Source organism: Crinia signifera, chromosome 11, assembly GCF_055691185.1.
Source record: "Crinia signifera chromosome 11, ASM5569118v1, whole genome shotgun sequence".
Taxonomy (NCBI): domain Eukaryota; kingdom Metazoa; phylum Chordata; class Amphibia; order Anura; family Myobatrachidae; genus Crinia; species Crinia signifera.
In genome coordinates, this window is record NC_139227.1 from 101,594,449 (window position 1) to 101,621,632 (window position 27,184).

Genomic DNA, 27,184 nt, shown 5'->3' on the forward strand with positions numbered 1-27,184 from the left:
GCCCCACCTATTTCCAAAATGCGTTAAGCGTGATTCCACTGCTATTCTGACGTGTGGTTCCCTGGAGAGAGTGTGCGCCTACAGCAGTGGTTCCCAAACTGTGTGCCTAGGCACCCTGGGGTGCCTCAGGACACTTGCAGGGGTGGCCTTGGGTTGGTGGACCAAGATCAATTCATATTATTTATGGTCAATGTACCAGGCAAAACCAGTGCTTGTGGCTGCCAATCATAATATATGTGGACAAACGGAAGCAAATCCTGTCCCTCACCAGATAACTGTGACATAAACACAATGCACTTAAGTTAATATTTTTTATATTTGAATTTCTCGACAAGAAGCATTTGGCCTAGGGGTGGCTTGAAAATATTTTGATGCTTTAGGGTGCCGTGAGTCAAAAGAGTTTGGGAACCACTGGCCTACGGTGAATCCTGGACTAAGCCCCCCCTTGCTTCCGGACCAAGGGACCCAGACTGAAGGACGACCCCTTACATCTGCATGCCTGCTGCTTGCCTGGGACCATACGGTTTATGCCTTTTAAACAAGTCACTACTTTGTAAGTGCATTGTTCAAATTAAAACCTTTTATATCTAATTGATCTGCAACATGTTGCTTTTTATTATGTCTCCCCTGTATGTTGATTAGGGGAGAATCGGATGGATTAATCTGGATCATCCGCACCATTCATTGTATACAATCCCTGTGTGACCTTTGACAAGTTGTAGCTGGTTTTGTATATTTTATTTATACAAGGTTATTCTCCTTGGAGCATAGTTACCTCTGAGCACTATTTTCTCAGATTCACTTCTTTCCACTTGACCTTCACATATAGGACGAGATGTATCAAGCTTCAAATAAGTGGAGAGTGATAAACTCCCAGTCAGCTCCCAACTGCTATTTTATGAAAACCAGATGTAACATGGCAGTTAGGAGCTGAGTGGCTGGCTATTTATCACTCTCTACTTTATCAATTTTGGAAGCTTGCTACATCTGGCCCATAGGGTGAAATATATCAAACTTTAAAGAGAAATAGTCATAATAAAATGTTTTTTTTTTTATTTATTTTTTGATGTAGCACTTTTCTCCCAATAGGACTCAATTGCTTTACATTTACATATACGAACAGAAGGGCGAACGAAGCATTATTGTGTTTTATGCAGAACATACGGGCAGCATGGTTGGTGTAGTGCAGGCATGTCCAAACTGTGGCCCTCGAGCTGTTGTGAAACTACACATCCCAGCATGCCTTGCAATAGTTTTAGCATTCCCTAATAGCAAAACTGTGGCAAGGCATGATGGGACTTTTAGTTTCACAACAGCTGGAGGGCCGTAGTTTGGACATGCCTGGTGTAGTAGTTAGCATTAGGTCATGGGTTCAATCCCCTAACTGTACTTGCGTGGGTTTCCTCTGGGTACTCCGGTTTCCTCCCACAGCCCAAATATATACTGCTAGGTTAATTGGCTTCCAGCAACCCTAGTTTGCACATGTGTTTAAGGGCAGACTAGAGGGGCCAAGAGTTTCTTATCTGTTGTGATATTGCGTTTCTATGGTATTTAGTGAAATGCGTGAGCACACGTCAGTGTTTAGAAGGATTCTAGGGTGCGGGCCTCTCGCACTGTGTGGGGAAGTGAGGTCCGTGGCTAAAAGCTGGACCCCAGATGCATTCTGGGAGATTCTACTTGCTGCCAATAGTCCTTCATCTGCAGATCGCGGTGAGGAAGCGAGGCAGTATGGAATCATGTGCTGCTTCGGATACCATTGGCTCAGGTTATATACTGTAGGTGGAATGGCCACGCATTTCAGCATTGGCCAAGCCCCCAGCCATTACCCAGGCCTGGCATAGATGTTGGCACTCTCCTCTATCCCAGACAATACCAAGTTTGTACATAAGTTCAGTATCACTGAACCCCGAAGTGTAAAGGTGCCCATATATCAGTGGTGTATTGGGACAATTAAATACTGTATTAAGCCTGTTGGGACAATCCCAATCCCAGCGGGAATCGTAACTTTTTCACGTGCTTTATTTCCATGATCCCCCAGTGGATCACCGATCATCGCTGGCTGCCGATTGGCATAGTTCCTGTTGAGTTCTGGGTCTCCCCAAAAGTCATCCAATTATTAGGAGAGGCTTCTATTACCTCATTTACCCTTTGAGTGCCAAGAGAATTTGTCAAAATAGGGGTGAAAATTGCAAAGCAAACATTTGTATCCCCCATAATGACCGGTAATGTCACCTTATATAGGAAACGTAATCTTTTCTTACGCTACATTTTTTATTTGAATTTCTATAACAAATGTGAGCGACGCTGGAATATTTAGCGGATATTTTGCGCATCTCAGAGATGTTGGCACTCAAAAGGGTTAATTACTGCATTCTAAGATTAAAAAAACTAAACAGATTCTAGGGAAGAGAAGTGAAACAATGGCAACTGTACTAAAATGGTGAGCGCTGCAAACAGAAGCATAGGAAACGGGTGAAGTTCTTTAATGAGATTTTTTTTCAAACTTAGCCATACCGCTAGCCTCCTTCTTAGTAGTGGACAACAGAATAGGTTTGTTCCGTCTTTCATTAAACGTGGCCCAGTGTCTAAACTCAATCAGAGCTCAAGGGCATTAATGAGCGAATTAAATGTTGGAACGAATGCCCGCAGCTACCACGACTTGTGTAACGCCTACATGAGAATAGCCAATCGGACCCTTTGGGTGGGTATGAATATTCATGAGTACTAATGCACAAACTGCCAATCTGGGTGATCACATGATGCCAGGGTCACAGAGGCCTCTGGCCAGTACCTAATTTATAGTACGCCTGAGATATGTGTAATGTATGGGGAGTAGGAATAGCCTTTAATATAGGATGGGCGGAGCCTTTTTGTATGTACGGCGCATTTTCTAGCTACTGTACAAGAGGTTTTTACGTCCGTCGCGGTGAAAACAAAAAGGGAGTCAGACCATTCTGGTGAGCATTTATTTTCTTCATAGAAGACCAGGTGAAACAATACACAGATCAGGTACAAAAGTAATAAAAGAAAAAACACAGGCATTCAAAAATATTCACTAATCAGTTAGATCACAGACAACAATTTATGGTAGAAATACAGAAAAAAATATCACTTAAATCAGTAAAAAGTTCTCTGTAAAATTCTTCCCCTCATGTTTCAACGTCATTATTCAACCCTATGACAGATATTTACACTTTAAGATGAAATTGAGGGTCTCCTCACCCGGACGTCATGGGCACACACAGAATGGCAGCCTTTATGCGAGTGAGGGGGTTATTCTCACGATGACTGGCTCGGCACACAATATGGCTGCCTCCGCCGTGTCCGTGCGGGTGGTGGGATTGCAGTAACATATTTGCGCATCCTATAACAGTCTGAAATACAATATAGGACCATTTAGCGTCAGAGCTTGACGGATGATGATAGACAGAAATCCTGCATTATCTTTCTGACCTTCTGGGTGTTTCAGCAAATTCTTTAGAACATCTGAAATGCGTTTATTTCCAAGAGACAGAAAAACTGGTCTGTATGAACTGCGAATGGCCGGCCAGTGTGCTGTGTAACTGCCAAATAACCAATAACGTGTTGAATGGATGATATAAACATCTTGCTGAAGAGCACAGAAATACAGTCATGTTTGTAATGAAAGAGGCAGGAACTGCATATGCAAACCAGCAAGTTCCAGTTATTGGATAGGGGAAAACCTCTTTAGAAGAGAGAAATTTGGAAATTAACTTAAATAACATTATAACCATGCTATTAAGACAGACAAATAGAGAATGACAGCGATTAAGTAGAAATAAGGATAGACCAGTATTGTCAGTCATTGCTTGGAGTTTAAGATACAATCAGCTGCAAACACACCACTGTATGGGGTCTCCGATCCCAAACTAAACTGAGGGCGGGTCACAGAAATCAGAAAACCTGCTAATTAATGTCCCGTCCAACAAGTATTTGTATTACACTTCTATATTGAATAATGAGGAAAGTGTTCTAGTGACAGCTGGCACCACAGGATACTCCTATGTCATGCCCCCAGCAGCAGGAGTTATACGCCGTGCTGCCACAAGCTGGCGCTATACGCCGTTCCGCCACAAGCATGCGCTATACGCCGTGCCCCCAGCAGCAGGAGTTATACGCCGTGCCGCCACAAGCAGGTGCTATACGCCGTGCCGCCACAAGAAGGTGCTATACGCTGTGCCGCCACAAGCAGGTGCTATACGCTGTGCCGCCACACGTGCTATACGCTATACACCACACGTGCTGACGCTATACGCCGTGCCGCCACACGTGCTGGCGCTATACGCCACCCGCCACACGTGCTAACGCTATACGCCGTGCCGCCACACGTGCTGGCGCTATACGCCATGCCGCCACACGTGCTGGCGCTATACGCCGTGCCGCCACAAGAAGGTGCTATACGCCGTACCGCCACAAGCAGGTGCTATACGCCGTGCCGCCACACGTGCTATACGCCACCCGCCACACGTGCTGACGCTATACGCCGTGCCGCCACACGTGCTGACGCTATACGCCGTGCCGCTACACGCCGTGCCGCCACACGCGCTGGCGCTACACGCCGTGCCGCCACACGTGCTGGCGCTACGCGCCGTGCCGCCACACGTGCTGGCGCTATGCACCGTGCCGCCACACGTGCTGGCGCTATACACCGTGCCGCCACACGTTCTGGCGCTATACACCGTGCCGCCACACGTTCTGGCGCTATACACCGTGCCGCCACAAGCCGGCGCTATACACGGTGCCGCCACAAGCCGGCGCTATACACCGTGCCGCCACAAGCAGGCGTTATACACCGTGCCGCCACAAGCAGGCGCTATACACCGTGCATGTTCGTCAGGTCTGACGCAGATTACGTTTCTGTAACTAAAAAATAAAATACTTTCGGGTGTAAAACATCATTGTAAAAATTATAAAATACTGTTAGAACTGGAGTGCCCGGCAAGATGGGTCAGCCTCTCGACCTTGGCACATAAGACGGCACTGGTGATACAAAGAGTTTCTAAGCAAAACATCCGATTATATAAACTGCATGGGTCACTCTTGTGTAGCGCCCCAACCACTGTATGGGATGTTCACAGCACCATCGCCTCATTAGGAACTGGTGGGGTCACTGGAACGCCTGGAAAGTGCCCCAGTGCTGCCCCATAAATAAGGGAGGGGTCCCCTGCACTGTTAACGCATTTCACAATGCCTGGTGCTGCGGGTAAGGGGCGCTGAGCAGAGCCGGGTACAGCGCCCAGTCTTGTATAATACAGTAACTGATTAATGTGACCGTTATTAGGAAGCACTTCCCAGGATCTGGAGACACCGTTATCCCTAAGGGCGCACTGCTTGCAGGGCCGGATATGGCCCATTCGCACTGATGTCTGGACACAGAGACACACTGCCACCTCATTGGCCGACTATAGAAACCGCCAATAAAACCCAAAGGAAACAAATCTGAACGTTACACTTTCTTCAATGACCAGAGATGTGATATAGATATATATATATATATATATATATATATATATATATATACACACACACACATACACACACATACATACACACACAGACACACACACACACACACACGTGTAGGTGCATTTAGCACTAGACTTAATGCTGCCTTTATCTGCACAACCTAACAAGGGCTCCGCAGTCCGGCTGAGTTCTAAAGCAGACGCTGACGCCCGCCTGACGTTCGTCCACGTTTGCATTCCTAATTATTCAGCATCAATTATTATAAAATAGATTACCTTTAAGGTCCGACACTCGCACAGCTTTTATCTTACGCAGATGAATAGGGGGATGGTTTGAACACTGTTCTACAGGGAACCGTACAGAAAGGGTGGTAACTCCCAAATTGCCCAATCAGATTCCGGCTTTCCTAGTCTAAGTTTTACATAGAATCTGATTGGTTGCTTTGGGTAGCACCTACCTGCACAGTTACTTGCGGGTCAGCGTTAATCACAGTCACAGACACACATCAGCACTGGTGGGGCGTTTACAGGAACGCACTGTAATTGAATACAAGGCACATGACACATAGGAATCAAAGCTAAAACGCAAACAAAATAATAATAATTAGAATAATGAAATCAGTCTAAATAAAAAAAGGTCATTAAATAGTGTGCACAGAAAGGTCTCATGCAAACAGTCACTGCTAACGACTTCTTCATAAAACGTGTTTGGAAGATAATATAAAGCACTTCTGAGAGGTAGGCTTGGGTAAAGCACAATAATAGCCCATTGATTTGCCAATAACCACACAGTTTCCTGCGCAGTAACCACATTCAACCCTACGGGATCCGCTGGGTGCCAAACACAGATGCTACAGACACCGCAATGGCGGAAGTTGGCGGCTCTGTAGATTGTCCATAATTACTGTTACTCGAGAGACGTCAGTCACATTCAGCCAATGTTTAGACTTGTCCACGGTCTGAGACACACGGAAGATACATGAAGACCACCGGACCTTACACAGTGAAGTCTTCCCTGAGAAATCCCGGGACAAGGCGGCCTCGCGGCCATTAAAGGGGCATCCTTACCATGGTAATGAGTTGTACGTACTGAAGTCAGCAAAGCGTTTAAAAAAAAAAAAAAAAGTTTTGTTATGACGATATATCTGCAGCTTTGGTATGAAGTGAGTGCGGTTTTAGGTGCCACCGAGAGGCGTTTGTAAACAGGACACGGCTGTAGAAAGTAGTGGCATAGGGGAAAGGGAACAGCATGAGTGCCAAACCTGATATAGGAGCAATTAAATATACAGCATAGCTCGTGGCTATATATTTACACAACACTATAAACCGTTCTATACCACAGATTATCCGATGCCACTAAACCGCTTCCCGAAATCTGTATTTAAAGATCCTGAAGGCGAGGTACAAACTCTGCCAGTATCTTGGTATAGAAGTGCAAACTAAGTGCCCACATGGAGCGTAATACCCACGCTACAGCTCAGAATAACAGGCGAATAAGGTTCTCTATACGGGTCTCATATTGTAAATAACCATTTCAGAAAAACGTTTAATAAAATACATTGTCGGGAAAATGCTGTACGTGTAGCAGTTTGTTGGGGGAACCTCCCATTGCCCTTTTCCAATACCTCTACATAGAGTCCAGCTGAATGAAAGGCGTTGGGCATCAGACAATGCAGTGACGGGAGACCATCACAGGGGCCAGTGCATCAAACAATGGCCCTGTAATTGGTTGCGGCCTGCCAGAGAACAATGGCCCTGTAATTGGTTGCAGCATTGCCAGCGATCTTTACCGCACCTCCGGTGAGACTCAGAACTAAAGTAGAGCACAAGGCCGTATTATATGGCTCGGAAGCATAAAGTGTTGTGAAGTGCAGGAGAACGTTCGCTACATGGCCGCCGAGAGCTGAACCTTCCCCTCCGTTGCGGTGATTTCTTTGGAGATGGCGGCACAGCCGTCTCTCTCGCGCAGCTTCCTCTCCAGCTTCTTCAGCTCATATTCGTGGAGGATCTGCTGCGTCAAATACTTTTCTCGCTTGACTCTGGCCTTCACTTCGGACGGGACGTCAGGGATCAGCCAGGCCACAAAGAACTTGACGATAAACACCACGTGCTGCAATAGAGATAACCATTACATAACACACAGTTACGCAGCACAATGTTCCTATAGAACGGTCCGTTCCCTTCTATCTAGAGTATATAGTGTCGAGTTGACCTTCCGTTACGGGGGGCGCGGCTACCCCGGGTAAGATACAAGAGTGGTGTTGCTAACCAAGCACTGTCGAAGATGGTCAAACATCTCTCTTCGTGGGACAGCATATTCCACATTTCCAACTACAGCAAAGCAGTTTTCGCAACACCCAGCCAACAGTTTTTGCTCCCCGCCACAGACTACACACCCAGTGACTCTAGACATCGTTCACCCTTCACTGCAACCCCAGAGCGCCAGCACCACCATAAACCTGCATTAGATTCCAAATAAGAGGTGACCAGGATTCCCCCCTACAGGTGCAGGCTGCTAAGGGTTCACCCCCTCCCCTCCTCTGAGCGCTGTGCGAACACCATCTTATCCACCATTGTGACCTTCCGCTACGGCCATGGGCATTCATGGACAAATGCGGTTCAGATTTCCTTTGGGATAAGTCTCCTGAACGTTGCACGGACCTGTAATCAGCACATTACTAGCAATATCGCCAATTGTGTCTGAAGGCAGCTACATTGTGACTCAGGTGCTGGAGTAGAAACATATATTAACTCTTTACGGGTGGTTGAGGCATGCGGGTCTTGAGGAACAAGGGATTTCCGGAAGATGACAATTGACAGACATCGTGGTGAATTGTCATCTGGTAGGACTATGGATACCCGCATAGGGACAATAGACTGTTTAACCCTTTCTATGCTACAGTCCCAAGTAGACCGCAAGTTAACAAAATACTAAACAATTGTTGCGGTGTCACCGGAACAGCACCATTTACCCCACACAAGAATAGACGGACCATACAGACTCCACTGCGCTGTTCCAATGATTTCAAACACCGCGCACAAGGCTCAGAGGAAAGAACACCTACCTCCATGATGATTATAAATGCCATTTTTGCAGCTAGTATATGCCAGAACTGCATGGTGTGTAGGTATCTCCTCTCGTGGTCTGGTGGATAGCGATAGTCTCTGTACCTGGGGGATGGAAGATGGCACAAGAAATGTGAGCTTCTGTATGGGCTTTCTATACCTGCATAGTCTTGGTCAACGATTACTCTGCAGGTCAGCCTGTTTATCTCAGGTGTCGGAACAGGCAACGGAATGGGGGGGGGGAGAGGTGGGGCAAGAGGGCAGTTCGCCTCCCATCCCCCCGGAAACATTTGAGATGCGCCAGTGTCTGGTCAGAGCAGTGGCAGCCAGAGGTCTTAGCTTGGAGAAGCAGCAGCCACGGACAGTAGAGAGAGGGTGGCGAGAGCGCATGCTGGCAGCTTTAACATTTAATTTATACTTCTCAACTAAAATCTCCAACTCACAAGTGGGCAGGCTAGAGACTTTACAGAAGTTCATTTAATAAGGTGAATACAGAGACCAACTGGAAACCTTGCTACCAACACAGTCATGTATGTAACTACCTAAACCTGACCTGTCCCATTATTATATTCTCTGCACCAAAGCAGAAAGAACTCTAGCTGAGACAGATTCCTAGTTGTGATGTAACTATGGGCCTTATTCTAGTTCACTCTTTCTGACAAAATCCTTCTTAGATGGACAAAACCATGTGCACTGCAGGGGGGCAGATGTAATATGTGCAGAGAATTAGATTTGGGTGCGTTATTTTGTTTCTGTGCAGGGTAAATACTGACTGCTTTATTTTTACACTGCAACATAGATCTCACTTTGAAGTAAAACCCCACCCAAATCTAATTCTCTCTGCACAAGTAACATCTGCCCCACCTGCAGTGCACATGGTTTTGTCCATCTAAGAAGGATTTTGTCAGAAAGAGTGAACTAGAATAAGGCCCTATGTGACAGCTGCTCTGATGGGCCCTGGTAGGTAAGTGTGTAATCCATGGGTCCTCAAACTGCGGCCCTCCAGATGTTGTGAAACTACAAATCCCAGCATGCCTTGCCACAGTTTTAACACTCCCTTATAGCAAAACTGTGGCAAGGCATGCTGGGATTTGTAGTTTCACAACATCTGAAGGGCCGCAGTTTGAGGACCCATGGTGTAATCTATGTGTCCGGGCCTTGCTGGTGACACAGCTGCTCTGATGGGCCCTGGTAGGTAAGTGTGTAATATACGTGTCCTGGGCCTTGCTGTTGACACAGCTGCTCTGATGGGTCCTGGTAGGTAAGTGTGTAATCTATGTGTCCGGGCCTTGCTGGTGACACAGCTGCTCTGATGGGCCCTGGTAGGTAAGTGTGTAATCTATGTGTCCTGGGCCTTGCTGGTGTCTCCTCTTACAGCCACAAGAGATAAATGGTTTTGATTATCAAGCATTCACTGGATCCCAAATCTGGAGCTTGTTTGTAGGAATAGTTACGCAGAAAGAAATAATAAGAATTAAAACACAAAACTCATCTCCGCTCACCTGCAAAATATGACGTTCATTGCATTTTCCAGCGGCATGCTGATGTTATTGAAATCGTTGACATCAAACACAGACAGACTGCTGCTGATGTACCCGGACATGGGAGAGCGGTCGTTTTCCGAGTAGGCGTAATAAAACACCAGGCGGGGGATCATGTCAGAAGTAAATGCTACAATAAAAGCCTGAAGCAAAAGACAACAGAGTGAAACTATTACATGAAAGTGATCAGCATCAGTGGCTGACATGTGAGAGGGAATATAGAGTGTAAGCACCACTGGGGCAGGGGCTGATGTGACTGGTACGCTCTCTGTAATGTGTGTGTACGTGTGATAGGGAATATAGAGTGTAAGCAGCACTGGGGCAGGGACTGATGTGACTGATACGCTCTCTGTAATGTGTGTGTACATGTGATAGGGAATATAGAGTGTAAGCAGCACTGGGGCAGGGACTGATGTGACTGATACGCTCTCTGTAATGTGTGTGTACATGTGATAGGGAATATAGAGTGTAAGCAGCACTGGGGCAGGGACTGATGTGACTGATACGCTCTCTGTAATGTGTGTGTACATGTGATAGGAAATATAGGGGTAGATTTATTATATGGCGATCAGGGGAATCTGCGCTATCCCCGTGCATTATAGCAGGGGATAGCGCTTCCCCTGATCTATCACACCCGCCAAGCGTTTACTCTAACGCCGGCGGTGTGGGGCAGGAGGCATAGCGCAGGGGCGATATTTTGCACTGCGCCCCTGCCTCCTGCCAGATTTATGAACGGTCAGCATCCCTGACCGTTCCGCCGCCTGCAGCTGTCCACTTCGCCAGCTGCAGGCGGCGATGCCCTATACCTAACAGCAGGGACAGCTCTGTCCCTGCTGCTGGCGCTGAGCTGCGCTAGGATCTCGCGAGACTAGCGAGATCCCGCGCATGCGCAGTCAGCCGGCCGGGGGGGGAAGGAGACGGCGCATCAGTATTAACTGATGCGCTGTCTCCAGGAGGGACATCGCCGGAGGGGGGAGTTAGCGCTCCCCCACTCCGGCGGCAAGATCTTAATAGATCTTGTCGGTGTCCCCTCCTGCTTCGCCTCGCTAATGAGGCGAAGCAGGAACTGTTATAGCGGCGCGATAGGCGCCGCTATAATAAATCTACCCCATAGTGTGTAAGCACCACTGGGGCAGGGACTGATGTGACGGATACGCTCTCTGTAATGTGTGTGTACATGTGATAGGGAATATAGAGTGTAAGCACCACTGGGGCAGGAGCTGATGTGACTGGTACGCTCTCTGTAATGTGTGTGTACATGTGATAGGGAATATAGAGTGTAAGCAGCACTGGGGCAGGGGCTGATGTGACTGATACGCTCTCTGTAATGTGTGTGTACATGTGATAGGGAATATAGGGTGTAAGCACCACTGGGGCAGGGACTGATGTGACAGATACGCTCTCTGTAATGTATGAACATGTGATAGGGAATATAGGGTGTAAGCACCACTGGGGCAGGGGCTGATGTGACTGATACGCTCTCTGTAATGTGTGTGTACATGTGATAAGGAATATAGAGTGTAAGCACCACTGGGGCAGGGGCTGATGTGACTGATACGCTCTCTGTAATGTGTGTACATGTGATAGGGAATATAGAGTGTAAGCACCACTGGGGCAGGGCCTGATGTGACTGATATGCTCTCTAATGTGTGTACATGTGATAGGGAATATAGGGTGTAAGCACCACGAGGCAGGGGCTGATGTGACTGATACGCTCTATGTAATGTGTGTGTACACGAGAGGGAATATTCAGTGTAAGCACCACTGGGGCTGATGGGACTGATACGCTCTCTAATGTGTGTACATGTGATAGGGAATATAGAGTGTAAGCACCACTGGGGCAGGGACTGATGTGACGGATACGCTCTCTGTAATGTGTGTGTACATGTGATAGGGAATATAGAGTGTAAGCACCACTGGGGCAGGAGCTGATGTGACTGGTACGCTCTCTGTAATGTGTGTGTACATGTGATAGGGAATATAGAGTGTAAGCAGCACTGGGGCAGGGGCTGATGTGACTGATACGCTCTCTGTAATGTGTGTGTACGTGTGATAGGGAATATAGAGTGTAAGCAGCACTGGGGCAGGGGCTGATGTGACTGATACGCTCTCTGTAATGTGTGTGTACATGTGATAGGGAATATAGAGTGTAAGCAGCACTGGGGCAGGGGCTGATGTGACTGATACGCTCTCTGTAATGTGTGTGTGTGATAGGGAATATAGAGTGTAAGCAGCACTGGGGCAGGGGCTGATGTGACTGATACGCTCTCTGTAATGTGTGTGTACATGTGATAGGGTATATAGAGTGTAAGCACCACTGGGGCAGGGGCTGATGTGACGGATACGCTCTCTGTAATGTGTGTGTACATGTGGTAGGGAATATAGAGAGTAAGCACCACTGGGGCAGTGGCTGATGTGACTGATACGCTCTCTGTAATGTGTGTACATGTGATAGGGAATATAGAGAGTAAGCACCACTGGGGCAGTGGCTGATGTGACTGATACGCTCTCTGTAATGTGTGTACATGTGGTAGGGAATATAGCGTGTAAGCAGCACTGGGGCAGGGGCTGATGTGACTGATACGCTCTCTGTAATGTGTGTGTACATGGAATATAGAGTGTAAGCAGCACTGGGGCAGGGACTGATGTGACTGATACGCTCTCTGTAATGTGTGTGCATGTGATAGGGAATATAGAGTGTAAGCAGCACTGTGGCAGGGGCAGATGTGACTGATACGCTCTCTGTAATGTGTGTGTACATGTGATAGGGAATATAGAGTGAAAGCAGCACTGGGGCAGGGACTGATGTGACTGATACGCTCTCTGTAATGTGTGTACATGTGATAGGGAATATAGATTGTAAGCTCCACTGGGGCAGGGGCTGATGTGACTGATACGCTCTCTGTAATGTGTGTGTACATGTAATAGGGAATATAGAGTGTAAGCAGCACTGGGGCAGGGGCTGATATGACTGATACGCTCTCTGTAATGTGTGTGTACATGTGATAGGGAATATAGAGTGTAAGCTCCACTGGGGCAGGGGCTGATGTGACTGATACGCTCTCTGTAATGTGTGTGTACATGTGATAGGGAATATAGAGTGTAAGCAGCACTGGGGCAGGGGCTGATGTGACTGATACGCTCTCTGTAATGTGTGTGTACGTGTGATAGGGAATATAGATTGTAAGCTCCACTGGGGCAGGGGCTGATGTGACTGATACGCTCTTTGTAATGTGTGTGTACATGTGATAGGGAATATAGATTGTAAGCTCCACTGGGGCAGGGGCTGATGTGACAGATACGCTCTCTGTAATGTGTGTGTACATGTGCTAGGGAATATTGAGTGTAAGCAGCACTGGGGCAGGGGCTGATGTGACTGATACGCTCTCTGTAATGTGTGTACATGTGATAGGGAATATAGAGTGTAAGCAGCACTGGGGCAGGGGCTGATGTGACTGGTACGCTCTCTGTAATGTGTGTGTACATGTGATAGGGAATATAGAGTGTAAGCAGCACTGGGGCAGGGGCTGATGTGACTGATACGCTCTCTGTAATGTGTGTGTGTGATAGGGAATATAGAGTGTAAGCAGCACTGGGGCAGGGGCTGATGTGACGGATACGCTCTCTGTAATGTGTGTGTACATGTGGTAGGGAATATAGAGAGTAAGCACCACTGGGGCAGTGGCTGATGTGACTGATACGCTCTCTGTAATGTGTGTACATGTGATAGGGAATATAGAGAGTAAGCACCACTGGGGCAGTGGCTGATGTGACTGATACGCTCTCTGTAATGTGTGTACATGTGGTAGGGAATATAGCGTGTAAGCAGCACTGGGGCAGGGGCTGATGTGACTGATACGCTCTCTGTAATGTGTGTGTACATGGAATATAGAGTGTAAGCAGCACTGGGGCAGGGGCTGATGTGACTGATACGCTCTCTGTAATGTGTGTGTACGTGTGATAGGGAATATAGAGTGTAAGCAGCACTGGGGCAGGGGCTGATGTGACTGATACGCTCTCTGTAATGTGTGTGTACATGTGATAGGGAATATAGAGTGTAAGCACCACTGGGGCAGGGGCTGATGTGACGGATACGCTCTCTGTAATGTGTGTGTACATGTGATAGGGAATATAGAGTGTAAGCAACACTGGGGCAGGGGCTGATGTGACTGATACGCTCTCTGTAATGTGTGTACATGTGATAGGGAATATAGAGTGTAAGCAGCACTGGGGCAGGGGATGATGTGACTGATACGCTCTCTGTAATGTGTGTACATGTGATAGGGAATATAGAGTGTAAGCAGCACTGGGGCAGGGGATGATGTGACTGATACGCTCTCTGTAATGTGTGTGTACATGGAATATAGAGTGTAAGCAGCACTAGGGCAGGGGCTGATGTGACTGATACGCTCTCTGTAATGTGTGTGTACGTGTGATAGGGAATATAGAGTGTAAGCAGCACTGGGGCAGGGGCTGATGTGACTGATACGCTCTCTGTAATGTGTGTGTACATGTGATAGGGAATATAGGGTGTAAGCACCACTGGGGCAGGGACTGATGTGACAGATACGCTCTCTGTAATGTATGAACATGTGATAGGGAATATAGGGTGTAAGCACCACTGGGGCAGGGGCTGATGTGACTGATACGCTCTCTGTAATGTGTGTGTACATGTGATAAGGAATATAGAGTGTAAGCACCACTGGGGCAGGGGCTGATGTGACTGATACGCTCTCTGTAATGTGTGTACATGTGATAGGGAATATAGAGTGTAAGCAGCACTGGGGCAGGGGATGATGTGACTGATACGCTCTCTGTAATGTGTGTGTACATGGAATATAGAGTGTAAGCAGCACTAGGGCAGGGGCTGATGTGACTGATACGCTCTCTGTAATGTGTGTGTACGTGTGATAGGGAATATAGAGTGTAAGCAGCACTGGGGCAGGGGCTGATGTGACTGATACGCTCTCTGTAATGTGTGTGTACATGTGATAGGGAATATAGAGTGTAAGCAGCACTGGGGCAGGGACTGATGTGACTGGTACGCTCTCTGTAATGTGTGTGCGTACATATGATAGGGAATATAGGGTGTAAGCAACACTGGGGCAGGGGCTGATGTGACTGATACGCTCTCTGTAATGTGTGTACATGTGATAGGGAATATAGAGTGTAAGCAGCACTGGGGCAGGGGATGATGTGACTGATGCGCTCTCTGTAATGTGTGTACATGTGATAGGGAATATAGAGTGTAAGCAGCACTGGGGCAGGGGCTGATGTGACTGATACGCTCTCTGTAATGTGTGTGTACATGGAATATAGAGTGTAAGCAGCACTGGGGCAGGGGCTGATGTGACTGATACGCTCTCTGTAATGTGTGTGTACGTGTGATAGGGAATATAGAGTGTAAGCAGCACTGGGGCAGGGGCTGATGTGACTGATACGCTCTCTGTAATGTGTGTGTACATGTGATAGGGAATATACAGTGTAAGCAGCACTGGGGCAGGGACTGATGTGACTGGTACGCTCTCTGTAATGTGTGTGCGTACATATGATAGGGAATATAGGGTGTAAGCAACACTGGGGCAGGGGCTGATGTGACTGATACGCTCTCTGTAATGTGTGTACATGTGATAGGGAATATAGAGTGTAAGCAGCACTGGGGCAGGGACTGATGTGACTGATACGCTCTCTGTAATGTGTGTACATGTGATAGGGAATATAGAGTGTAAGCTCCACTGGGGCAGGGGCTGATGTGACTGATACGCTCTCTGTAATGTGTGTGTACATGTGATAGGGAATATAGAGTGTAAGCAGCACTGGGGCAGGGGCTGATATGACTGATACGCTCTCTGTAATGTGTGTACATGTGATAGGGAATATAGGGTGTAAGCTCCACTGGGGCAGGGGCGGATATGACTGATACGCTCTCTGTAATGTGTGTACATGTGATAGGGAATATAGGGTGTAAGCTCCACTGGGGCAGGGGCTGATGTGACTGATACGCTCTCTGTAATGTGTGTACATGTGATAGGGAATATAGAGTGTAAGCACCACTGGGGCAGGGGCTGATGTGACTGATACGCTCTCTGTAATGTGTGTACATGTGATAGGGAATATAGAGTGTAAGCAGCACTGGGGCAGGGGATGATGTGACTGATACGCTCTCTGTAATGTGTGTGTACATGGAATATAGAGTGTAAGCAGCACTGGGGCAGGGACTGATGTGACTGATACGCTCTCTGTAATGTGTGTGCATGTGATAGGGAATATAGAGTGTAAGCAGCACTGTGGCAGGGGCAGATGTGACTGATACGCTCTCTGTAATGTGTGTGTACATGTGATAGGGAATATAGAGTGAAAGCAGCACTGGGGCAGGGACTGATGTGACTGATACGCTCTCTGTAATGTGTGTACATGTGATAGGGAATATAGATTGTAAGCTCCACTGGGGCAGGGGCTGATGTGACTGATACGCTCTCTGTAATGTGTGTGTACATGTAATAGGGAATATAGAGTGTAAGCAGCACTGGGGCAGGGGCTGATATGACTGATACGCTCTCTGTAATGTGTGTGTACATGTGATAGGGAATATAGAGTGTAAGCTCCACTGGGGCAGGGGCTGATGTGACTGATACGCTCTCTGTAATGTGTGTGTACATGGAATATAGAGTGTAAGCAGCACTGGGGCAGGGACTGATGTGACTGATACGCTCTCTGTAATGTGTGTGCATGTGATAGGGAATATAGAGTGTAAGCAGCACTGTGGCAGGGGCAGATGTGACTGATACGCTCTCTGTAATGTGTGTGTACATGTGATAGGGAATATAGAGTGAAAGCAGCACTGGGGCAGGGACTGATGTGACTGATACGCTCTCTGTAATGTGTGTACATGTGATAGGGAATATAGATTGTAAGCTCCACTGGGGCAGGGGCTGATGTGACTGATACGCTCTCTGTAATGTGTGTGTACATGTAATAGGGAATATAGAGTGTAAGCAGCACTGGGGCAGGGGCTGATATGACTGATACGCTCTCTGTAATGTGTGTGTACATGTGATAGGGAATATAGAGTGTAAGCTCCACTGGGGCAGGGGCTGATGTGACTGATACGCTCTCTGTAATGTGTGTGTACATGTGATAGGGAATATAGAGTGTAAGCAGCACTGGGGCAGGGGCTGATGTGACTGATACGCTCTCTGTAATGTGTGTGTACGTGTGATAGGGAATATAGATTGTAAGCTCCACTGGGGCAGGGGCTGATGTGACTGATACGCTCTTTGTAATGTGTGTGTACATGTGATAGGGAATATAGATTGTAAGCTCCACTGGGGCAGGGGCTGATGTGACAGATACGCTCTCTGTAATGTGTGTGTACATGTGCTAGGGAATATTGAGTGTAAGCAGCACTGGGGCAGGGGCTGATGTGACTGATACGCTCTCTGTAATGTGTGTACATGTGATAGGGAATATAGAGTGTAAGCAGCACTGGGGCAGGGGCTGATGTGACTGGTACGCTCTCTGTAATGTGTGTGTACATGTGATAGGGAATATAGAGTGTAAGCAGCACTGGGGCAGGGGCTGATGTGACTGATACGCTCTCTGTAATGTGTGTGTGTGATAGGGAATATAGAGTGTAAGCAGCACTGGGGCAGGGGCTGATGTGACGGATACGCTCTCTGTAATGTGTGTGTACATGTGGTAGGGAATATAGAGAGTAAGCACCACTGGGGCAGTGGCTGATGTGACTGATACGCTCTCTGTAATGTGTGTACATGTGATAGGGAATATAGAGAGTAAGCACCACTGGGGCAGTGGCTGATGTGACTGATACGCTCTCTGTAATGTGTGTACATGTGGTAGGGAATATAGCGTGTAAGCAGCACTGGGGCAGGGGCTGATGTGACTGATACGCTCTCTGTAATGTGTGTGTACATGGAATATAGAGTGTAAGCAGCACTGGGGCAGGGGCTGATGTGACTGATACGCTCTCTGTAATGTGTGTGTACGTGTGATAGGGAATATAGAGTGTAAGCAGCACTGGGGCAGGGGCTGATGTGACTGATACGCTCTCTGTAATGTGTGTGTACATGTGATAGGGAATATAGAGTGTAAGCACCACTGGGGCAGGGGCTGATGTGACGGATACGCTCTCTGTAATGTGTGTGTACATGTGATAGGGAATATAGAGTGTAAGCAACACTGGGGCAGGGGCTGATGTGACTGATACGCTCTCTGTAATGTGTGTACATGTGATAGGGAATATAGAGTGTAAGCAGCACTGGGGCAGGGGATGATGTGACTGATACGCTCTCTGTAATGTGTGTACATGTGATAGGGAATATAGAGTGTAAGCAGCACTGGGGCAGGGGATGATGTGACTGATACGCTCTCTGTAATGTGTGTGTACATGGAATATAGAGTGTAAGCAGCACTAGGGCAGGGGCTGATGTGACTGATACGCTCTCTGTAATGTGTGTGTACGTGTGATAGGGAATATAGAGTGTAAGCAGCACTGGGGCAGGGGCTGATGTGACTGATACGCTCTCTGTAATGTGTGTGTACATGTGATAGGGAATATAGGGTGTAAGCACCACTGGGGCAGGGACTGATGTGACAGATACGCTCTCTGTAATGTATGAACATGTGATAGGGAATATAGGGTGTAAGCACCACTGGGGCAGGGGCTGATGTGACTGATACGCTCTCTGTAATGTGTGTGTACATGTGATAAGGAATATAGAGTGTAAGCACCACTGGGGCAGGGGCTGATGTGACTGATACGCTCTCTGTAATGTGTGTACATGTGATAGGGAATATAGAGTGTAAGCAGCACTGGGGCAGGGGATGATGTGACTGATACGCTCTCTGTAATGTGTGTGTACATGGAATATAGAGTGTAAGCAGCACTAGGGCAGGGGCTGATGTGACTGATACGCTCTCTGTAATGTGTGTGTACGTGTGATAGGGAATATAGAGTGTAAGCAGCACTGGGGCAGGGGCTGATGTGACTGATACGCTCTCTGTAATGTGTGTGTACATGTGATAGGGAATATAGAGTGTAAGCAGCACTGGGGCAGGGACTGATGTGACTGGTACGCTCTCTGTAATGTGTGTGCGTACATATGATAGGGAATATAGGGTGTAAGCAACACTGGGGCAGGGGCTGATGTGACTGATACGCTCTCTGTAATGTGTGTACATGTGATAGGGAATATAGAGTGTAAGCAGCACTGGGGCAGGGGATGATGTGACTGATGCGCTCTCTGTAATGTGTGTACATGTGATAGGGAATATAGAGTGTAAGCAGCACTGGGGCAGGGGCTGATGTGACTGATACGCTCTCTGTAATGTGTGTGTACATGGAATATAGAGTGTAAGCAGCACTGGGGCAGGGGCTGATGTGACTGATACGCTCTCTGTAATGTGTGTGTACGTGTGATAGGGAATATAGAGTGTAAGCAGCACTGGGGCAGGGGCTGATGTGACTGATACGCTCTCTGTAATGTGTGTGTACATGTGATAGGGAATATACAGTGTAAGCAGCACTGGGGCAGGGACTGATGTGACTGGTACGCTCTCTGTAATGTGTGTGCGTACATATGATAGGGAATATAGGGTGTAAGCAACACTGGGGCAGGGGCTGATGTGACTGATACGCTCTCTGTAATGTGTGTACATGTGATAGGGAATATAGAGTGTAAGCAGCACTGGGGCAGGGACTGATGTGACTGATACGCTCTCTGTAATGTGTGTACATGTGATAGGGAATATAGAGTGTAAGCTCCACTGGGGCAGGGGCTGATGTGACTGATACGCTCTCTGTAATGTGTGTGTACATGTGATAGGGAATATAGAGTGTAAGCAGCACTGGGGCAGGGGCTGATATGACTGATACGCTCTCTGTAATGTGTGTACATGTGATAGGGAATATAGGGTGTAAGCTCCACTGGGGCAGGGGCGGATATGACTGATACGCTCTCTGTAATGTGTGTACATGTGATAGGGAATATAGGGTGTAAGCTCCACTGGGGCAGGGGCTGATGTGACTGATACGCTCTCTGTAATGTGTGTACGTGTGATAGGGAAGGGGCTGATGGGACTGATATACAAATAGATGGCCGGGCACACGGCGCTGAGCCCTGGTGAAATACTCACGTTTGTCACCACGGACAGAATGGCCACTGCGTTCAGGATCTCCTGCCACACTCCAATACTGTGAGCCTTGGATGCAATCGGGCGTCTAAACTGTGTGGTCAGTTTCCATGAGTCCACGCGAATTTCCAGGATGTTGTTGAGCAGAGCGAGAAGCGGCGCCAGCGGGAAAGACGCCACGAACAACGTGATGAAGCCAAACTGAATGACTGTAGGAGAAAAACAAGATACAGGTCACACAGGCGGGATATAGGTAACATTGGCAATGATACAGCTGTGATCATCTCAGTAATGTGCAGGGCAAGATGGGTCTGACAACAGTCTCTTCAGAGGAGATTTACCAGCGACAGCAGTAAGCTCTGCAGCCCAGCCCTGCAGCCATGTGCATGGGTGACATATGCTTTATTAGGTGTTTAATGTTATAATCATCTGCACCCAATTCATCCACTATAGATTCTGTATAGACATACAGGGCCTGATTCATATAAGCCTGCAACGTCGAGCATAACGGACCAACGTTTAACCATTGCGAATACCTGGCTGCCTGCAATAGGAACAGCGCTTATAGGAAGTACGGAGAGGGGTGTGGCTAGCAGAAGCAGGCCTACATTATTGTACTTGGGCATACAGCAACCGATATGGTGCCAGTGAGGGTCCCGGCTCCACGGAACTTCTTACCCATTTCCAGATATTCATAGAAGAGGCCCAGAGCACCAAACACCTGCATATCATAGTCCTGCTCCCACCGGCTGTATAAGTTTTCTGGGCCGTGGGTGGTTTTCCGTCTGCTCCACCAGTTCTTTATATACCTGTAGGACAGGACGGTGGACACGTTGTTAGGGACAGGCCCCAAATAATGGGGATTTTTATTCATGATAATGACCTGTACCGTTCCCTTATATAGGAAATATAATCTTTGGTACTTCTGTAGTTTCACGGCGCCGCCGCGCGCACACTCTGGCTCAGAAACTTGGCAGACTGCCAGAGGCTCTGAGGCTCTGATTAACCGTGCGCGTGCCGCTCTAGCAGCTCAGACAGAGTGTGCTCGCGCCGCTCTAGCTGTACTGACAGCTACGTAAACAGCGTGGCGGCCGGGCAGCAGCAGCAGCGCGCTGCCCAGGCGCTGGCAGGTCACTGTGGTACTTGTAGTTCCACAGTGAAATAGGCAGCGCCTGGGCAGCGCTGACAACAGCGGGGGCAAGTGGACACACCCCGGGCACAACGCTGACGTGCCGGGGCTTGTAAAGTACTCACCCCGGCACAGCGCAGTATCCCCCATGTACACGCTAAATCCAATGGCTTGCAGCCTAGATCTAGGCGCTAATGCACCTGGATTCACACTCCCTGCAAGCCGCTAAGAAGGAGGGGGGCGCCTGGATTTAGGCGCAAAAGCCAGGCTCCCTGGGAGCCGCAAAGGTGGTTTAGCATCTAAATTTAGACGCTAAAGCGCCTGGATTTAGTTGGGTGGAGGGGTACATCTAAATTTAGACGCAAAAGCATCTATATTTAGCTGGGTTTAGGGGTACACTATTAAAGCCCGTCCACAGTGGCAGTAGTCGACGCAACAGCTGTCGACTGTGTAAATCCCACTATCCACGCCCACCCGAAGCGTGGCGAGCGCAGCGAGCCCCGCGAGGGGCGGCGGTACGCGTCCTACGACCTTTTCATACCCCCACTATCCACGTCGGCGTGGAGTTGAGAATAGAATAGTGTGGCGAGCGCAGCGAGCCACCGAGCCCGAAGCGTGGCGAGCGCAGCGAGCCCCGCGAGGGGACGCGGATACCTTCACAGGTAAACGCGTCCCCTCGCGGGCTTCACAGGTGTCCGCAGCGACGCGGACACCTGTGAAGCCCGCGAGGGGACGCGTTTACCTGTGAAGGTATCCGCGTCCCCTCGCGGGGCTCGCTGCGCTCGCCACGCTTCGGGCTCGGTGGCTCGCTGCGCTCGCCACACTATTCTATTCTCAACTCCACGCCGACGTGGATAGTGGGGGTATGAAAAGGTCGTAGGACGCGTACCGCCGCCGCTCGCCACGCTTCGGGTGGGCGTGGATAGTGGGATTTACACAGTCGACAGCTGTTGCGTCGACTACTGCCACTGTGGACGGGCTTTAATAGTGTACCCCTAAACCCAGCTAAATTTAGATGCTTTTGCGTCTAAATTTAGATGTACCCCTCCACCCAACTAAATCCAGGCGCTTTAGCGTCTAAATTTAGATGCTAAACCACCTTTGCGGCTCCCAGGGAGCCTGGCTTTTGCGCCTAAATCCAGGCGCCCCCCTCCTTCGGCTTTTGCGCCTAAATCCAGGCGCCCCCTCCTTCTTAGCGGCTCGCAAGGCGCCTGGATTCAGAGGGTTTTGCGCCTAAATCCAGGCGCCCCCCTCCTTCTTAGCGGCTTGCAGGGAGTGTGAATCCAGGGGCATTAGCGCCTAGATCTAGGCTGCAAGCCATTGGATTTAGCGTGTACATGGGGGATACTGCGCTGTGCCGGGGTGAGTACTTTACAAGCCCCGGCACGTCAGCGTTGTGCCCGGGGTGTGTCCACTTGCCCCCGCTGTTGTCAGCGCTGCCCAGGCGCTGCCTATTTCACTGTGGAACTACAAGTACCACAGTGACCTGCCAGCGCTGCTGCTGCTGCCCGGCCGCCACGCTGTTTACGTAGCTGTCAGTACAGCTAGAGCGGCGCGAGCACACTCTGTCTGAGCTAGAGCGGCACGCGCACGGTTAATCAGAGCCTCTGGCAGTCTGCCAAGTTTCTGAGCCAGAGTGTGCGCGCGGCGGCGCCGTGAAACTACAGAAGTACCTAATCTTTTTATACATAAAGTTTTAAATTATTTCAATTTATATAACAAATGTGAGCGACGCTGGCATTTTACGTGGATATTTTGAACGTCTCGCAAGAGAATTTGGCACTCAAAGGGTTAACTATACAGCCCCCATTACGCGGGACTTAGGGAGGATCAATAGACCCATTTTCCAATATCTTCTCTGAAGGCAGCTACAGGTCAGCCGCTGAACACGAGGGTCTCATTAGATAACTACATTCTGTAACTATAGGGGTTATTCAGATCGGTGCATTAGGTAATCGCTGCTTCGCCAGAGTGATATCCCGCCCTGCGCAATATTGCAGCCCATCATATGATTTTCCCAGTGCGCACAGCCCAGAATCTACTAAGCCAGTGTGATAGAAACAGGCTGATCGGGGGCAGAGCGGTCATCACACAGTCTCTGAAAACACCTGGCCACACCTCCTGACACTCCCAGAAAAAGCAGGCGGTTCTACCCCCAAACTCCAGAACTCCTGGCAATCAACTTACATACAGCCAGCGATAAAATAAATAAGTAATAAAGACGCTAGATTGTATCACAGGGTGGCCTCCTGCATGCGTACTGCAACCATACACATGCACAGTCCATCAATAATCGCACGGCCTGTGAATTCGCAGCTGTGCGATCAGGTCTGAATAACCCCTATAATCTCATGCTCCCTGCTGTCCCATCTCAGATATAAACAAGTCATAGGGATGCCAGCCTGGCCAGCTGAGCATGCACTCCGTGTACCCCGGGCCTATAGATCACAATTATTTACGGAACCGGCTTACAGACTCGCCGATTTTGTTGCTACAAAAATCTATGTTTACGGGGGGACGGCTCTCGGGCAGGTCTGCCTGGCTCGTGTCCTCAGAGTGACGGCTCTCGGGCAGGTCTGCCTGGCTCGTGCCCTCAGTGACGGCTCTCGGGCAGGTCTGCCTGGCTCATGTCCTCAGAGTGACGGCTCTCGGGCAGGTCTGCCTGGCTCGTGTCCTCAGAGTGACGGCTCTTGGGCAGATCTGCCTGGCTCGTGTCCTCAGAGTGACGGCTCTCAGCAGGTCTGCCTGGCTCGTGTCCTCAGAGTGACGGCTCTCGGGCAGGTCTGCCTGGCTCGTGTCCTCAGAGTGACGGCTCTCGGGCAGGTCTGCCTGGCTCGTGTCCTCAGAGTGACGGCTCTCGGGCAGGTCTGCCTGGCTCGTGTCCTCAGAGTGACGGCTCTCGGGCAGGTCTGCCTGGCTCGTGTCCTCAGAGTGACGGCTCTCGGGCAGGTCTGCCTGGCTCGTGTCCTCAGAGTGACGGCTCTCGGGCAGGTCTGCCTGGCTCGTGTCCTCATAGTGACGGCTCTCGGGCAGGTCTGCCTGGCTCGTGTCCTCAGAGTGACGGCTCTCGGGCAGGTCTGCCTGGCTCGTGTCCTCAGAGTGACGGCTCTCGGACAGGTCTGCCTGGCTCGTGTCCTCATAGTGACGGCTCTCGGGCAGGTCTGCCTGGCTCGTGTCCTCAGAGTGACGGCTCTCGGGCAGGTCTGCCTGGCTCGTGTCCTCAGAGTGACGGCTCTCGGGCAGGTCTGCCTGGCTCGTGTCCTCATAGTGACGGCTCTCAGCAGGTCTGCCTGGCTCGTGTCCTCAGAGTGACGGCTCTCAGCAGGTCTGCCTGGCTCGTGTCCTCAGAGTGACGGCTCTCGGGCAGGTCTGCCTGGCTCGTGTCCTCAGAGTGACGGCTCTCGGGCAGGTCTGCCTGGCTCGTGTCCTCAGAGTGACGGCTCTCGGGCAGGTCTGCCTGGCTCGTGTCCTCAGAGTGACGGCTCTCGGGCAGGTCTGCCTGGCTCGTGTCCTCAGAGTGACGGCTCTCGGACAGGTCTGCCTGGCTCGTGTCCTCATAGTGACGGCTCTCGGGCAGGTCTGCCTGGCTCGTGTCCTCAGAGTGACGGCTCTCGGGCAGGTCTGCCTGGCTCATGTCCTCAGAGTGACGGCTCTCGGGCAGGTCTGCCTGGCTCGTGTCCTCAGAGTGACGGCTCTCAGCAGGTCTGCCTGGCTCGTGTCCTCAGAGTGACGGCTCTCGGACAGGTCTGCCTGGCTCGTGTCCTCAGAGTGACGGCTCTCGGGCAGGTCTGCCTGGCTCATGTCCTCAGAGTGACGGCTCTCGGGCAGGTCTGCCTGGCTCGTGCCCTCAGAGTGACGGCTCTCGGGCAGGTCTGCCTGGCTCGTGTCCTCAGAGTGACGGCTCTCAGCAGGTCTACCTGACTTGTGTCATCAGAGTGACGGCTCTCGGGCAGGTCTGCCTGACTCGTGTCATCAGAGTGACGGCTCTCAGCAGGTCTGCCTGGCTCGTGTCCTCAGAGTGACGGCTCTTAGCAGGTCTACCTGACTTGTGTCATCAGAGTGACGGCTCTCAGCAGGTCTGCCTGGCTCGTGTCCTCAGAGTGACGGCTCTCAGCAGATCTGCCTGGCTCATGTCCTCAGAGTGACGGCTCTCAGCAGGTCTGCCTGGCTCATGTCCTCAGAGTGACGGCTCTCGGGCAGGTCTACCTGACTCGTGTCCTCAGAGTGACTGCTCTCGGGCAGGTCTGCCTGGCTCGTGTCCTCAGAGTGACGGCTCTCGGGCAGGTCTGCCTGGCTCGTGTCCTCAGAGTGACGGCTCTCAGGCAGGTCTGCCTGGCTCGTGTCCTCAGAGTGACGGCTCTCAGCAGGTCTGCCTGGCTCATGTCCTCAGAGTGACGGCTCTCGGGCAGGTCTACCTGACTCGTGTCCTCAGAGTGACTGCTCTCGGGCAGGTCTGCCTGGCTCGTGTCCTCAGAGTGACGGCTCTCGGGCAGGTCTGCCTGGCTCGTGTCCTCAGAGTGACGGCTCTCAGGCAGGTCTGCCTGGCTCGTGTCCTCAGAGTGACGGCTCTCAGCAGGTCTGCCTGGCTCGTGTCCTCAGAGTGACGTCTCTCGGGCAGGTCTACCTGACTCGTGTCATCAGAGTGACGGCTCTCGGGCAGGTCTGCCTGGCTCGTGTCCTCAGAGTGACGGCTCTCGGCAGGTCTGCCTGGCTCGTGTCATCAGAGTGACGGCTCTCAGCAGGTCTACCTGACTCGTGTCCTCAGAGTGATGGCTCTCAGCAGGTCTGCCTGGCTCGTGTCATCAGAGTGACGGCTCTCAGCAGGTCTGCCTGGCTCGTGTCCTCAGAGTGACGGCTCTCAGCAGGTCTGCCTGGCTCGTGTCATCGGTGAGATTGGTGACACTTTAGAGGATGAGACATAAACCCACTACTTACGGAAATAGAGCTTCCTGAATATTTCCCCAGATCTGTTTTCCAGCCATGATGATGGTGAGCTGAGTGGTGAGTTCTATCAGACAGCCGGCTGGGTCACACTAAGGGAAGGAGATACAATGTCATTGTCCCGTCTCTAGTTGTATTATACCTGTACTGGTGTTGGTTGTACATGTGAGTAACAATACACTGTCCTACAGTGATCAACAGAAGGAGAACGGCCGTCAGAATACCAATATAAATATTACTGCACGGTGATGCAGTGATTAACATGCAGTGCAGAGGGTCATGGGTACGTTTTCCCTAGGGCTGTGTCGGTGTGGAGTTTGTATGTGCTCCTATGATTTCTGTGGCTTTTCTCTGTGTGCTCCACTTTCCTCCCACAATACAAAAACACACTGTTGTGTTAAGCGGGATCTGACAAATAACAACCCCAGTATATGGGTGATCTCGAATGAAAGGGAACATATAAGCTCTGTTGGGGCAGGGACTGTACAGCGCTGCGGAATAGGTGTGCGCTATATACAGAACTGGTAATAAATAGATCAGTGTTCAATGGAACCACGTATACAGTAACAGCTGGATAGACCCCGGGTGTCTTCCGGTTTGGTTCCTCACGTGTTTCATGTCAGTTATCCCCAGTCACACATAAAACCCAGTTTGATCCCAACTTAGACCTTGGGGTAAATTTATTAAGATGTGAGCAACTAACCAGATTCTTTCTACTCTCTTCTAGAATGTGCTAAATATAGAAGCAGAATCTGATTGGTTGCCAAGGGCAACTTCCCATCTTTAATAGAACTCATAACTTCGTAAAGCCCAGCATGGGTTGAAGCTGGAGTTTCAATACTTTCACGTCATCGTTCCCGCTGGACCCG

At 49.7% G+C, this 27,184-nt stretch overlaps 1 protein-coding gene across 9 annotated transcripts in view; it reads right to left on the reverse strand.

Moving 5' to 3' along the window:
- Nucleotides 1–2,952: 2,952 nt before the first annotated feature.
- Nucleotides 2,953–27,184, reverse strand: part of ANO5 (anoctamin 5) — a 75,659-nt gene continuing 51,427 nt past the window's right edge. For all 9 annotated transcript variants that reach the window (XM_083164006.1, XM_083164003.1, XM_083164008.1 and 6 more), the window contains 6 exons: nucleotides 26,310–26,407; nucleotides 20,924–21,054; nucleotides 20,249–20,454; nucleotides 10,055–10,236; nucleotides 8,552–8,657; nucleotides 2,953–7,596 (listed from right to left, as the gene is read on the reverse strand). In XM_083164006.1, the coding sequence (XP_083020132.1) occupies nucleotides 7,372–7,596; nucleotides 8,552–8,657; nucleotides 10,055–10,236; nucleotides 20,249–20,454; nucleotides 20,924–21,054; nucleotides 26,310–26,407 (948 nt within the window). In that variant the 3' untranslated portion in view covers nucleotides 2,953–7,371. The remainder of the gene's footprint in view (nucleotides 7,597–8,551; nucleotides 8,658–10,054; nucleotides 10,237–20,248; nucleotides 20,455–20,923; nucleotides 21,055–26,309; nucleotides 26,408–27,184) is intronic.